Below are 13,695 nucleotides of genomic sequence, written 5' to 3'. Positions count from 1 at the left end.
AGAGAATTGAGAAGAGAATAACTTTCCCACTGTGTGGTTTAGTGATATTTAACGTCCCTTCCCTGTGCCACGCTGGGGGACGTGCCGTCCTGAGCCGTCCATCGTGAGGCCAGGCGACGGCTATGCATTTGCAGACTCGCTGGTGAGGTCAGAGCTGCAGCTGGAGAGTGTGTGACCAACCAGGGATGTAAAGGAGGCCGGTCCTCTTTGGCTCTGATTGGCCACCAGCGGTCTATTAATGCAGAACTCTCCCAGGGAGGTAGCCGTGTGATAACCTGGTTCTTTGTTCTGTACAGGACGAAAACTGTAATTCCACTTCTTAAAACAAAAATCCCTGTAATTCAGATTTCTTACTATTTCCAGTGAATTTTACACGTCTTTCTTCCCTCTGTCCCTCTTTACCTACTTAATATGAATTACCACAATTTAATTCTACTATATTCATCGTTAGGATGGTGGAATACTTCTGAGGAACTCATGCGCTTTGTATTGGATGTTGCAATGTATTCATTTTATCGTAGCAGTTATGTGACAGTTTTGACCTGCGTTCTGTCCTGAAACTAAGACCTCTCATTTTTGCAAGCAGAGACGAATGAATTAATGTCTTGGTTTCTTGATAACTCGCTGTGCGTGCGGCTCCAGGTGGCTTTAGGCTAGGTGCTGCACCTCATGTTTCTTTTGGTGGAAGCTAGATTTTCTCAGCTTCTCAGGGGCTGTTAGACTCTCACGAATTGAATCCAGGTAGTCAAAGTCTTGGGAGACTGACTTCTATAGAAACTGCTATGTATTAAGTGTAGGCTATGTACCAGGCATTATGTGACGTGGTCCCAGGGCGTAAGGGCCTCCAAGTCTAGCCGTGGAGACAGAAGCAGTCTACTTAGAGTTAATAATGCACCACTTTACGTAAGATGTTGAAAACTGACAACTGTATAGTTCCATTTCTTACCCTCCTACTTCATGTTGCCGTTTTTATTGCATAGTACATCTACGTGTTATAAATTCTCCAATACGAAGTTATAAGTTTTGATTTGTATTGCTTTAAACCATTGTGTGTATTTTGAAGAAATCAGGAGGAAAAATAGTTTTTAAAACATTTACCCACATATTTACTGTTTCCAATGCTTTTGATTCCTTTTGAAGGTAAAGTTTCCAGGTGGCACCACTCCTCTTCAGCCTGTAGGACTTCATTTCTTTCAGTCCACATTTGCTGGCAGTGTTTAAAAGGGTGTGTTAAAAAATAAACTCTTAGTGTGTGTGCTTTTTTGGTTCCTTTTTAGTCTGACAGTGTCTTTCATTCATCTTTCTTCTTGAAAGATATTTCACTGGATGTCAAGTTCTGGATTGACATTATTTCTTTCAGTCCTTTAAAGGTGTGCTTCCACGGTCTTCTGCTTCCCCTATTTCTGGTGAGGAGTCAGGGGACATTCAAATCATTACTCCTTGTACGTAATTTTTGTTTTTCTTTGCTGCTTTCTAGATTCTCTTTGGTTATCAGCGGTTTGACTGTGATGTGTCTAAGTGTGGTTTTCTGTGTACCGTTGACTCTTGAAGAACTTGGACTTGAACTGTGCAGGCCCACTTATATACAGGTGTTTTTTCAGTAAGAAATGCTTCCGTGCCACATGGTCTGTGGCTGGTTGGATCTGTGGCTGCAAAGGAACCACGCATTTGGGGGACAGACTATAAGTTATACTTGGATTAACCCCGGTGTGGTTCAAGGGCCAATTGTATTTATCTCCTTGAGGTTTGCTGAGACCCTTGATTTTATATATTTGTTTCTTTCACCGAGTTTGGGGAGTTTTTGGCCATTGTTTTGTCATCTCCATTCTGTTAAGTCCGCTCAGTGAATTTTTAAATTTCAGGTATTATTTCAATTTTAGAATTTTTATTTCGTGTCTTTTTATAGTTAACATTTCTTTGCTGAGATTTCTTATCTTTTCACTCATTATAGGCATATTTTCTTTTATATCCGTAGGCATTTTATAATAGTTGTTTTAAAATCGTTGTCTGTGATTCTAAAATTTTGATCCTTCCTATATGCTTTGACGTTTTCTCTTTTAGCTAGTTCAAGTTTTCTGTTTCTATGTTTACTGAGTAATTTTGGAGTGTAACCTGGATATAGTGAATATTATGTGCTGTAAAAATCTCTGAATTCTGCTATATGCCTCCAAAGAGTGTTGATTTCTTTGTTCTGTTTTGTTTTATTTCAGTAGGCATTTAAATTGAAGTCCAGCTGTTCCCACTGTCTCTCCTGTAGTGGACAGCACCCCAAATCTCATTTCAGTTCTCCTAGCCTCAGCTATGCTGGAGTTTACCACACAGGGGCATGGTTTAGGGGTCAAGCCAGAGTTTGGGCTGAGTTTAATACAAGGGCTTCCCCTCATATTCCCCCCCCCCACCCAGCAACACACATTCTAGTTGCTGTGGTTACCCTGAACTCTGGGGGGTAGAAGCATAAACAATACGAGTGACGTAATGCGCTCAGTGGCTTAGCCATAAGAACAGCAGCAGCTGACATTTCTAAAGCGCTTACGTGTGTCGCATGCTGCGTAACTACATCTGTGTGTCCATCTACTGTCATGTAACCCACCCTGCAACAGTCACCTGAGGTAGGCATCCATTTTACTAGAGTGGGAAACTGAGGATCAGAGAGCTGAGGAATTTACCTGGGGTGCGCCTTCTAAGAGACGGAGCCATTTCAACTCATACATCATGCCTCTGACGTCTTTCAAGTGCGAGGTCTGGGATTTAATCTTTAACTTTTCTTCATTTTCTTTAGATGCTTTCCTTTGCCATTGGTGTTCTACAGTGCTTCTAAGTATGGATTTGTTATTAATCATACAGTTCAGGATTTGTACTTCTTCACACTGAATATTCATCTTTTATATTCTGGACAATTGTTAGCCGTTATCTCAGGGTACATATTGATGTGCACATACAGTGTACATATTGATATTTTTCCTGGTTTTCTAGTTGTGAAAACCTTGCAGGTCTTTTACCTTCTCGGCTGGAAACGGAAGTCTCTCTCGCCTTCCTTCAGTTGCCTCGAGGCCACAACCCTTGCCTTTGGCTTTGTTGTGCTTTCAGCCTTCATCTCAGTAGGTCTTTCTGCACATCTCTTGAAAGAGCGCTGGGCCGGAATGCAGAACATTTAGGTTCTAAGAATTGCAGTTTTTGCTGCTGGCTTTGGGGGCTCTGAATATAAAGTGAGGGAATTTATCAAGGAATGTGCTAAGGTTCCTTCTTGCTTCTTTATGATTTTATATTACAACATTCTTTTTTTTAAAAAAAATTCAGTATTTTCATTCATTTAGGTTTCTTTTGGTGTTCCTTCACGGCACTACTTTTTATTGAGCACCTGTTACTTGTCAGGTATTATACTGGGTGCTGGGGTTACAGCCCCTCCGTGGAGCGGGCAGAGCTGCTGGGAGACAGACACGAGCAGCCACAAAAGCTGGTGCCAGCATCTCTGTGGCGGCGTCAGGACGGGAGAGCCACAGCTCCAGGAGAGGCTGTAGCCAGGGACTGGCCTTTCTGCAAAGGTCAGGGAAAGGCTCTTTTGGACAGTGACACCCAGGCTGGGGTAGGGCGTAGCGATTAAGGAGTGATAGTGTCCCAGGCAGTGGGAACAGCACGTGCAAAATCATCGAGATGAAGTCTTTTGGTGTGTTTGAAGAACTAAGGGAACGCCACTGTGGCTGAATCCCGGGCAGGGAGGAGGGAGGGATTTCTTTGAAAATTAATATTAAAATATCGGTTTCCTTTCTGGCAGGACAGCATAGTGCAACATCTAGAGTCCGACTGTTTGCGTTCAGATTCTGACTCTGCCACTCTGTAGCTGCGTGACCTTCGGCAACCTTCTTAAGCTCTCTGAGCTTCAATTCCCTTAACGGAAACATGGGCTAATATGGTTATTGTCAGGGTTTAGTGAACTACTGCTATACAGAAAGCTCTTAGCACAGTTCCTGGCCTATAGGAAGTAACCAATAAAGTTTAGTTATTATCCAATATTTTATGGCTTATGGCTTTTATTTCCATGTATATAGTTAGTGTAGTAGAATCATTAATGTTCTCTAATAACAATTATTCTTTTGTAGAATGAATTGCTAAGTTCTTTAGGTCTCTGATAAGCAGAGTTTTTTTTTTTTTTTTTTTTTTTGCTGTACGCGGGCCTCTCACTGTGGTGGCCTCTCCCGTTGCGGAGCACAGGCTCTGGACGCACAGGCTCAGCGGCCATGGCTCACGGGCCCAGCCGCTCCGCGGCATGTGGGATCTTCCCGGACCGGGGCACGAACCCGTGTCCCCTGCATCGGCAGGCGGACTCTCAACCACTGCGCCACCAGGGAAGTCCATAAGCAGAGGTTTTTGAAGAAATATTTTCTGTTACTTTAAAACAGGAGTTCTTAACCCATGAAGTACACGGTTGGGCCTCAGAGGATGTTTTGAAACCTGATCCTTATGAAAAGTTGTATGTGTGAAAAGGGCATGTGTGTCTGTGGACATCATCAGGTCCCAAAGCTGTCTGTTTTGAACTCGGTGTTTTAAAGCCCACTCCAGGCCGGGTCCGCAGTGCTCCGTGACCGTCTGTGGGTTGGAGGTTGCATATTCTTCCTGGGTCCCGAAAGGTACTGGGAATAGCCCATGCCACGTGACTGTGGTTAGGGGCCTGGTGTTCCCAGGAGGGACCCTGCAGGAAAATGACGTCGTTGATCGTGGCACACACATTTGTTTCTACAGACGTCTAATTCTGTGTTAGAATTATCTGGGTAACTGTTATACAGTGTACATTTTTAATAGGCTCTGATTACTAGCCTAAAAGAATTAGTTGAGAAAAGAAATGTGGTTAATGTTTCAAACAAGAGTAAGCACCTAGGCGCAAACTTGTCATCTCTTGTTTTCAACTGTTATCAGTTACTGCCTAAATTAACCGTGGTTTTTCTGTCTGCCACGTAGGAACCCTCTGCTTTTTTGCAGTAGTGCTTCTCGCCCAGCTATTTCAGCTCAGGGGATAGGAGGGAAGCCTTTCCACCCCTGACGCGTGGGTGCGTAGAGGGTGGTGGCCAGGGTCAAGGCCAGATCGTGAGGGGCCAGATCCCGTTGGTCTTGCCATGCACGAACTTACTTGTTCCAGCATCTGGACCGGGCAAGGGTAGGGTTTTATATGCACCCTACATGTTAGAATATGGGAGCATAGACAGGTTAAGTCACTTACTCTGGTCACACAGCTAATACATAGAAGTTGGGGGATTCATTCCGTTCCAGGGCCGTTTGGCGTTACACTGGAGGGAGGGGATGCCTGCCCTCAGTGGGGGTACAGGGGAGAGCAGGCTTGGAGGGGAAGAGGCAGTATGACAGCTGGCTCATTTTTGGCCAGAGTGAGTTGGAGGCACCTGTTAGACATCCATGTGGAGGGGTCTGGTTGGGTGTTGCCAGGCCAGGGCTGAGGGTTGGTGGGACTCGATGTCACGGAGTGGGTGAAGCTGCATAGTTGAGGACGTTTAGGCCAAGACAAGATATGACGCTGAGGACTTGCCGTCAGATTCTTGCTTAGGGGTCAAACCTCTTTTTCTTTCGACCGTTTTAAATGTGTTTGCGTAGAGCTCCGGGGCCAGTTTTCATAGGGGCGAGCGCTTTGTTCACCTGCTTCTGTGTCCCAGATGGCAGAGAGGGTCCTGTCCACGGTGGTGAGAGTGCATCAGACCAGCAGCCCTGAAGGCAGGGCGTTTGGCCCTTCTCGAAGGCTCTGGTCTCATCACCCTTCCCTTGGTTTATTAACCTGCCCCCTGCATTTTCCATGCATTGTCAAGTCTGCGGTACTCAGAGGCTTCAGCCGGGAAGGCCTGCGAAAGTAGAAGGCGTGCGACCGGCCCCGTCTTGCCCGGGTGTGGCCAGTCCCAGTTGGTGTGTACTTACGAGTGTGGTTCCCCTCTTCCCCTCTAGATGGATTTGAGGACTACGGTCCCTCATGCGACGGCATGAGGGTGACAGCCTTCTTGGATGTTCTGGGCCAGGACAACCTGCCTGCACTTGCTCGCCTGGAAAAGTACACTTTCAGCGGCAACATCTTCAACTGGTAAGCTGTGCCTGGCCTGCGTGCGGTCAAGGGGCCACCGGCGGCCACCTGTCTGTGACAGCCTTGCAGGGTGCGTGGTGGAGGTGGATACGGGCTGTTCCCTGGGTGCTGGGAGTCTGCCTGAACAGCACTGCCTTATTAGGGTTTCCCATTATTCTTGTTGCTGTTTTACTGACCACCAGGTAAGCCAGGAAGGAGATGGTGGTGAAATTTAATGGGATTTAAATAATTAGGATTGCTAACTGGCTTTCCTTCACATGTACGGTGCTCAGAAAAGTAAAACGTGTCCCACAATTGAGAAGCATCGGTTGGTGCGTTGCTCGCCTGTCTTGTGTCTTGACGGCACTGGGCTTCAGGGACCTTTGTGCCACTTGTCCTGCACATTCTGCTGTCACTCCTCATGGTGCTGGCAGGACCCTCCTCTGGGCTCAGCCCACGTCTCTTCCCTTCAGCAGATGACCTTGACTCCTCCTTCAGGAGGAAAGCAGAGACTAAGGCATCCCTTTCGGTTCCCAATCCGCCCAAATCCGCATCTGCCGGCACCTCCCTCCTCCCTCAGAGAAGACGCTCTCTCGTCTCCCGTCTCCCTCCCTCCGTCTTCTGTCTCTTCCTTGTCACCCCTTCTACGGGCCCTTTCCTTCCACTTCCACACCCTCTCTCTTTCTGACAGTTCTGTGGACTCTCCCCGGCCCTCCCTGCATCCCTTCCCTGAAGGACAGGTTCTGTTAAGACTGGTTCCTACTCACTGTCTATTCTTACTACTCCTTTAAAAAATTATAGTCTCTGCTTTTACATCTGTTAAATCATAGAAGGTGAGCTCACAGCAAGTGCTACTGAGCGAGCCCAATTATTATCCCAGATCTACAGCTGGGGAGGTGAGGGTGCTGCGAGCGGCGTCTTTTGATGAGCCGCTCTTCATTGAGGCATGTAGTCCCCGGTTTAGCAACTTTGTCTTTTAGGGTCTGTGCTTTTCATGTCCTGTGTAAGAGAGGTCTGCCTCCCCCAGGCCACTAGCGTATTTTCTTACACTGTCTTCCTGAAGTTTTGTCGTTTCCCGTTCACACAGGGAGCCACAGTCCACCTGGCGTTGCTTTTCTTGTTTGGTATGATGTGAGGGAGAAGTCAGGTTTCATTTCCCTCCTGTGGTCTCCAGTTAACCCAGGGCCATTCATTGAGAGCGCTTTGATCTCTGCTCTGCATTGCCACCTTTGTCTTCAGTCAGGTGTCCGTTTCTGGACACTCTAGTCTGCTGCATTGGCTGTGTATCTGTCGTAGCACCAGGACCCCACCATCCTCATTACTGCAACTTTGTCATCCAAGGCTTGGTATCAGAGAGGTTACCTGATACCTTGCTATCCCGCTTTGTTCTCCAAGATTGTCCTGGCTGCCCTTGGCCCTTTGCATTTCCAAGTGTATGTTAATACCCATTTATCGGTTTCTAGAAAAGAAAACCTACTGGGATTTTCACTGCAATTGCATTGCATCTATAAATCAATATGTAAAGAATTGATATCCTTACAATATCTAGTTTTCTACTCCTTCCATTTTTTAAGGTTTTCTTCACTTTCCCTGTGTGTGTGTGTGTGTGTGTGTATATACACATATATACATATACATGTATAAACATACACATAAATAACTATAAAAGTATAATACATGGTTTTCTGTTGTAGAGATCTTTTGTATCTTGTTAGATTTAGTTTTAGGTATTTGACCTTTTAGGCTAATGTAAATTGTATCATTTCTTTTTTTTTTTTGTGGTATGCGGGCCTCTCACTGTTGTGGCCTCTCCCGTTACGGAGCACAGGCTCTGGACACGCAGTCTCAGCAGCCATGGCTCACGGGCCCAGCCGCTCTGCAGCATGTGGGATCTTCCCGGACCGGGGCACGAACCCGTGTCCCCTGCATCGGCAGGTGGACTCTCAACCATTGTGCCACCAGGGAAGCCCTGGCAGGCAGATTCTTAACCACTGCGCCACCACGGAAGTCCCTCTTGAAGGGGTCATTAGTCTTGTAGAATTTTCCACATTCTGGATTTGGTGGTCATTATTCTCATGGTATAATTTCATGTGTTCCTTTGTTCTCTGTATTTTCTGTAAACTGAAAATTAAACTTGGAGACTTGATTAGATTCTGCTTCAATTTTCTTTTAAACAATACTTCATATGTTGTCTTGTGTACTTTTTATTACAAAACATCAGGAGGCAAGATCTGGCCGAGATGTTAGTATTGAGCAGTGGGCGCAGGTGTTCGATTCTTTCACTACAAAATTCCTTACCAACCTTTCTTCTAATGATTTTAATGGTCACAAATAATCACCGCTTAGACCTGTTATTTCATTGTCTGTTGGCAAGTGTCTGTGGAATCTGTGGCACGGCCCCCTTTTCCATCCTGTTGTTGGCTCTCGTTGCCTTTTCTCTTTTTTTTTCCCTAGATGATTCTAACCAGAGGATTATCAATTTTATTAGTTATTTTGAAGAATCAAGTTTTGTCTTTGAATTCCTCTGTTATATGTTCATTTTCTAGTTCAGTAATTTTTGCTCTAATCTGTATTATTTTCTTCCTTGGAGTTTTTTTTGGGGGGGGAATTTAATTGCTGTTCTTTTTCTTACTTCTTGTGAGGAATGCTCAACATTTTACTTTCTTGGCCTTTCCTTTATAACATCTGCATTTTACATTTAAGGTTGCTATTAAGTACTATATTAAGTATTATAAATACTTAAATATTATATTAGTTGCATCCTCAAGTTCTGATAGGCAATATTTTCATTACCTTTTAGTATAGAGTATTTTTAACATCCATAATGATTTCTCCTTTGACCAATGAGTTATTTAGAAGTATATTGATTAATTTAGAAATACTTGAAGATTTTTCAGGTATCTTTCTGTTACTTGATTCTTAGTTTAAGGCTTCTGTGGTCAGAGGACGTACTTCGTGTTATTTCTCTTCTTTACAAGTCGCTGAGATTTGTTTTACGGCTCAGAAATCTACTCTAACTTGTGGCATGTTTCACGTGCGCTTGAAAAGAACGTGCATCCCAACGTTTTTGGGTAGAGTAGCCTATCAATGTCAACTCGGAAAGTTGTTTGAAAACATTATTCAGGTCTTGTCTATTCCTATTTATTTTCTGTCTTCTTGTTCTGTCGATTACTGAGAGAGGAATGTTGGAATCTGTGACTATAATCATGGATTGATCTGTTTTTCTTTCAGTTCTAACAGTTTTCATTTTGTGTGTTTGGAAGCTGTGCTCTTGGGTGTGTACACCCTTAGTATTGCCCTGTGTTCTTGAACAAATTGATCTCTTGATCAGTGTGCAATGTCCCTCTTTATCTCTAGTCATATTCCTTTTTCTGAAGCTTACTATGTTTAATATTAATATATATACTCCCGCTTTCTCTTGATTAGTGTTTGTATGGTATATTTCTGCCTATACTTTTGTTTTTAACCTTCCTGTGTCTTATATTTAAAGCCTGGTTATTGTAGAAAGCACATAGTTGGGTCTTGCTTTCTTATCCAGTTTAACAATCTGCCTTTTAATTTGAATGTTTAGCTCATTTACATTTGTTACTATTGATATGGTTCAGTTTAAATCTACTGTCTTGCACTTTGTTTTCTGTTTGTCTCAATTCTTCCTGGTAGTTTCCTCTTTTCCTGCCTTTTTAAGAAAAGTCGAATGAGTTTTGCTTTTTCTTTTTGCGGTACGCGGGCCTCTCACTGTTGTGGCCTCTCCCGTTGCAGAGCACAGGCTCCGGACCTGCAGGCTCAGCGACCATGGCTCACGGGCCCAGCCGCTCTGCGGCACGTGGGATCTTCCCGGACCGGGGCACGAACCCGCGTCCCCTGCATCGGCAGGCGGACTCTCAACCACTGCGCCACCAGGGAAGCCCTCGAATGAGTTTTTTAATAATTCCAATTAATCTCCACTATTGACTTATTAGTTATACCTCTTTTAAAATTTTTTATTGGTTGTTCTAGAGATTATAGTATATTCCTTTAGCTTATTCCAACTGTTCAAATAAAATTACTCCACTCTTCATGCAGTGCAGGATTCAGTATAAGAACCTCACAGCAGTGGACTTCTGTTTCCTCGCCCCCATTGTCTTCCTACATTTTACCTCTGCACAAGTTACAAACCCTACAATACCTTGTTACTATATTTGCTTCAGATAGTCAACTATCTTTCTAAAGCAACTAAAATGAGAAAAAAAAATATATGTGTATATATATATATATATATATATACATACACACATACATATATATTTTTTTGGCGGTACGCGGACATCTCCCGTTGCGGAGCACCGGCTCTGGACGCGCAGGCTCAGCGGCCATGGCTCACGGGCCCAGCTGCTCCACGGCATGTGGGATCTTCCCGGACCGGGGCACGAACCTGTGTCCCCTGCATCGGCAGGCAGACTCTCAACCACTACGCCACCAGGGAAGCCCGTGAAAAATATTTTTTATATTTGCTATCATTTTTACCATTTTTGTGCTTTTTAGTTCTTTTTGTAAACTGTCCATTTCTGTCAGATATCCTTTTGCCTCAAGAACTTCCTTTAACAATTCTTGTTAGCACAAGACCACTGTCAATGAATTCTCACAGCTTTCGTTTGTTGGGAGGTTTTTATTTCACTTTAATTAACAGACTTCATTTGTGTGAGCAGTTTTAGGTTTGCAGAAAAACTGAGCAGGAAGCACAGAGAGCCCCCGTGTTACCTGACTGCCCCAGCATGCCCAGCTCTTCCAGTGACCTGCAGCACGTGAATCAGGCTTATTTTCAAGTCCTCGTCTGACTGTTCCCACGTCGGCGGCCAATGACCTCACCCCTCCGCGTCTCCCTACCCAACACCTGCTCATCCGCACGCTCGTCTCCCTGCCTCATTCCTCCACGTCCTTCTTCTCCGTCTTTAGAATCGCATCACTGTTGGTCATCATCGATTTTCCTGCCTCCTTACAGGCCTCGACTGTGAGCTCCTTCAGAGCGGGACCTGGAACTTGCTGGTCTCTGCACCCCCGGCTTCCTGCCCCTAGTCCAGAGCCAGTGGGGCTAAACTCATGATCATAACTGCACAAGTGGGTGAGGGAAAGGAGGGACAGAGACGCCAAGGGTTCCTTCTGTGGTGACATTTCCAGGGAACATGCCATGTGAAATCAAGCCATCCTCTTTCTTTATGTTTAAAAAAAATTCGCAGAAATAATACATGCTCTTTGAAATGTAGCAGTTTCAGGAGTTAAATAGTGAGAGTCTCCCTCCCTTCCGCACTATAATCTTAGATAGTACCCATGAGCCGTTCAGTGTATATATCCTTCCACACGTTTCCTAAATGAGTGTACGTATATATGAGTGTGTTTATATGTACATGTATTGCACACATATGCAAAAGCATAATTTTGTTAAGAAATGGGTTCATACTGTATGTAAAATTCTTCCTCTTGTTCTTTCATTTCATGTATCATGGGCAGCTTTCTAACTCAGTGCATTTCTATAGGTACCTGTAAAAATGGTTGTATGGTATGCCAGTGTATAGCTACATCACAATTTATTTTAGCTTCCCTCTTTTGATAGACATTTTGATTGCAATTCTTTGCTTATATCGTAATATGGTTGATGGCTGATGCACTAGAGGACTCATCGTGTGCCAGGTGCCATGCTCTGAGCTTCCCGTGCACGATCTCACGATCTCATTTAAGCTTCCTCACACTTCCCTGAGGTGCACAGTTGTCCACTGTTCTTTCATGTCATTAGCACAGCTGACAGAAGTATCGACTCTGATGCTTCTGGACTCTGCTCATCCGCTGTGACCTCGCCAGGTCATTCCAACATGAAGCAGTCGAAGTGTTGGTGCCAAAGCCCTGATCTGTTTGCGTCTTTAGCTCTCTCGCGCTCTGAATTCACAGCGGTGGATGTGCCCCTGCTTCAGGGCCCTCTCTTACCCCTTTCCTTGCTCTCCTGAAGAGGGCAGGCCTCCTGTGACCACTTGAGGCTGCATGCAGTTCTGTCTATCCGTTCTATGGCCCTACAAGCAGACTGGGGATCTTAGTTGCTTGATTTCCCCCGGGAGGCTGCCATGAATGTGGTCCAGTGAACTGTAATCAGGGACTTCATAGTGTCTGTTCCGGCTTCCCCAAACCTCCTGGCTGCCAGACCTCGACCTTTCATCCCAGGGGTGGTATAAGTCTCTCCACGGGCAGGCTCGAGCTGATGGATTTCTTCCCGTAGTATGCTGGGCCAAAAGATGCCTCTTTGAATTCCACACACTTCTAGTCATCTTTTTCTGAAAATCAAGGTGGGTTTTCGACCTCAGCTCTTCTCCCAATGCTTGGCCAGAAATGACACAGAGACGTGTATTATTTCTAGATTGTCAGGTACCCAGAGGAGCAGACAGAGGCAGACAGAGGCTCCTTTCCATTTGCTCCAAGACACCCATCAGGAACGCCAGTCCCTCTTTGCGGGCACACCAAGGCCTCCAGGCCACCGTTAGCCACTGTTGATCCCATTGACTTTTCCCCTCATCAGTGTCTTTGAAACAAACACCTTTATCAAGGCATACTTTTCATGCAGTAAAATCCACCCACTTAGAGCGTCCAGTGAGGTGAATTTGGGGTAAATGCAGGCACTCATGCAGTCATCTCCATGGTCAAGTTTGAACATTTCCATCAGCCCCTTGTTTCCTTGTTTGCCTCTTTGCAGTCAGTCTCCCCCTCTCTCACCACCGCTGGCCCAGGCAACTACTGATCTGTTTTTTGATGCTAAGGTTTTGCCTTTTTAAGAATTTCCTGTAAATGGAATCATGTGGTATGTAGTCCTTTCTGCTGGCTTCTTTGACTTAGCAAAATGCGTTTGGAATTCCTCCCTGTTGTTACCAGCAGTTCTCTCCTTTTTGTTGCTGAGTCATAGTCCACTGTATGGATATTCTGTGTTTTGTTTGTGCATTCCCCAATTGACAGACACTGAGATGTTTTCCATCTTGTGGCTATTATGAATGATGCTAATATGAACCTTTGTGTACAAGTCTTTGTGTGGACATACGTTTTTATTTCATTTGGGTACATACCTAAGAGGGAGTTGCTGCGTTGCATGACAAGCGTACATTTAACTTTTTGAGAAGCTGTCCAATTGTTTTCCGAGTAGCAGTTGTGCTACTTTGCATTCCCACGAGCAGAATCTGTGAATTCCTGTTGCTCCATGTCTTTATCAGCACTAGGTATTGTTATTATAATTTTCGTTCTTCTAGTGGGGGTCGTGTTACCCCATTGTGGCTTTTTTTGGTCTTTGTGTTTTGTTTTGTCTTTGAACCTTATTTTGAAGTAACTTCAGATTTACAGAATTGCTGTAAAGATGGTACAGAGAGTTCCTTTATGCCTTTTGCCCAGCATCCTTTAATGCAGTGGTTCTCAACCAGGGGTGATTTGGCCCCAGTGGACACTTGGCAATATATAGAGGCATTTTTGATTGTCACATCATGGGGAGGGGGCAGCCAGGGGGCTGCTACTGACACCTAGAGGGTAGAGGCCATTCGAGATTGAGATGGCCATCGGATGTCCCTTTGGACCTTTTCCTTCTGCATTTTGTATTGGTCACTTAATTCCCTCCCGCTGTTATGGGATCTCTTTTCCAAGTC

General features: G+C 44.8%; 1 protein-coding gene across 1 annotated transcript in view; it reads left to right on the top strand.

Moving 5' to 3' along the window:
• LOC115844501 (putative serine/threonine-protein phosphatase 4 regulatory subunit 1-like) overlaps positions 1-13,695 on the top strand; it is a 50,065-nt gene that overhangs the window by 11,692 nt on the left and 24,678 nt on the right. The window contains 1 exon segment of the mRNA XM_060285338.1: positions 5,941-6,073. Within this exon segment, the coding sequence (XP_060141321.1) occupies positions 5,941-6,073 (133 nt within the window).

The sequence above is a fragment of the Globicephala melas genome, chromosome 15, assembly GCF_963455315.2.
Source record: "Globicephala melas chromosome 15, mGloMel1.2, whole genome shotgun sequence".
Taxonomy (NCBI): Eukaryota; Metazoa; Chordata; class Mammalia; order Artiodactyla; family Delphinidae; genus Globicephala; species Globicephala melas.
This window is presented reverse-complemented; position numbering and strand designations above follow the sequence as displayed.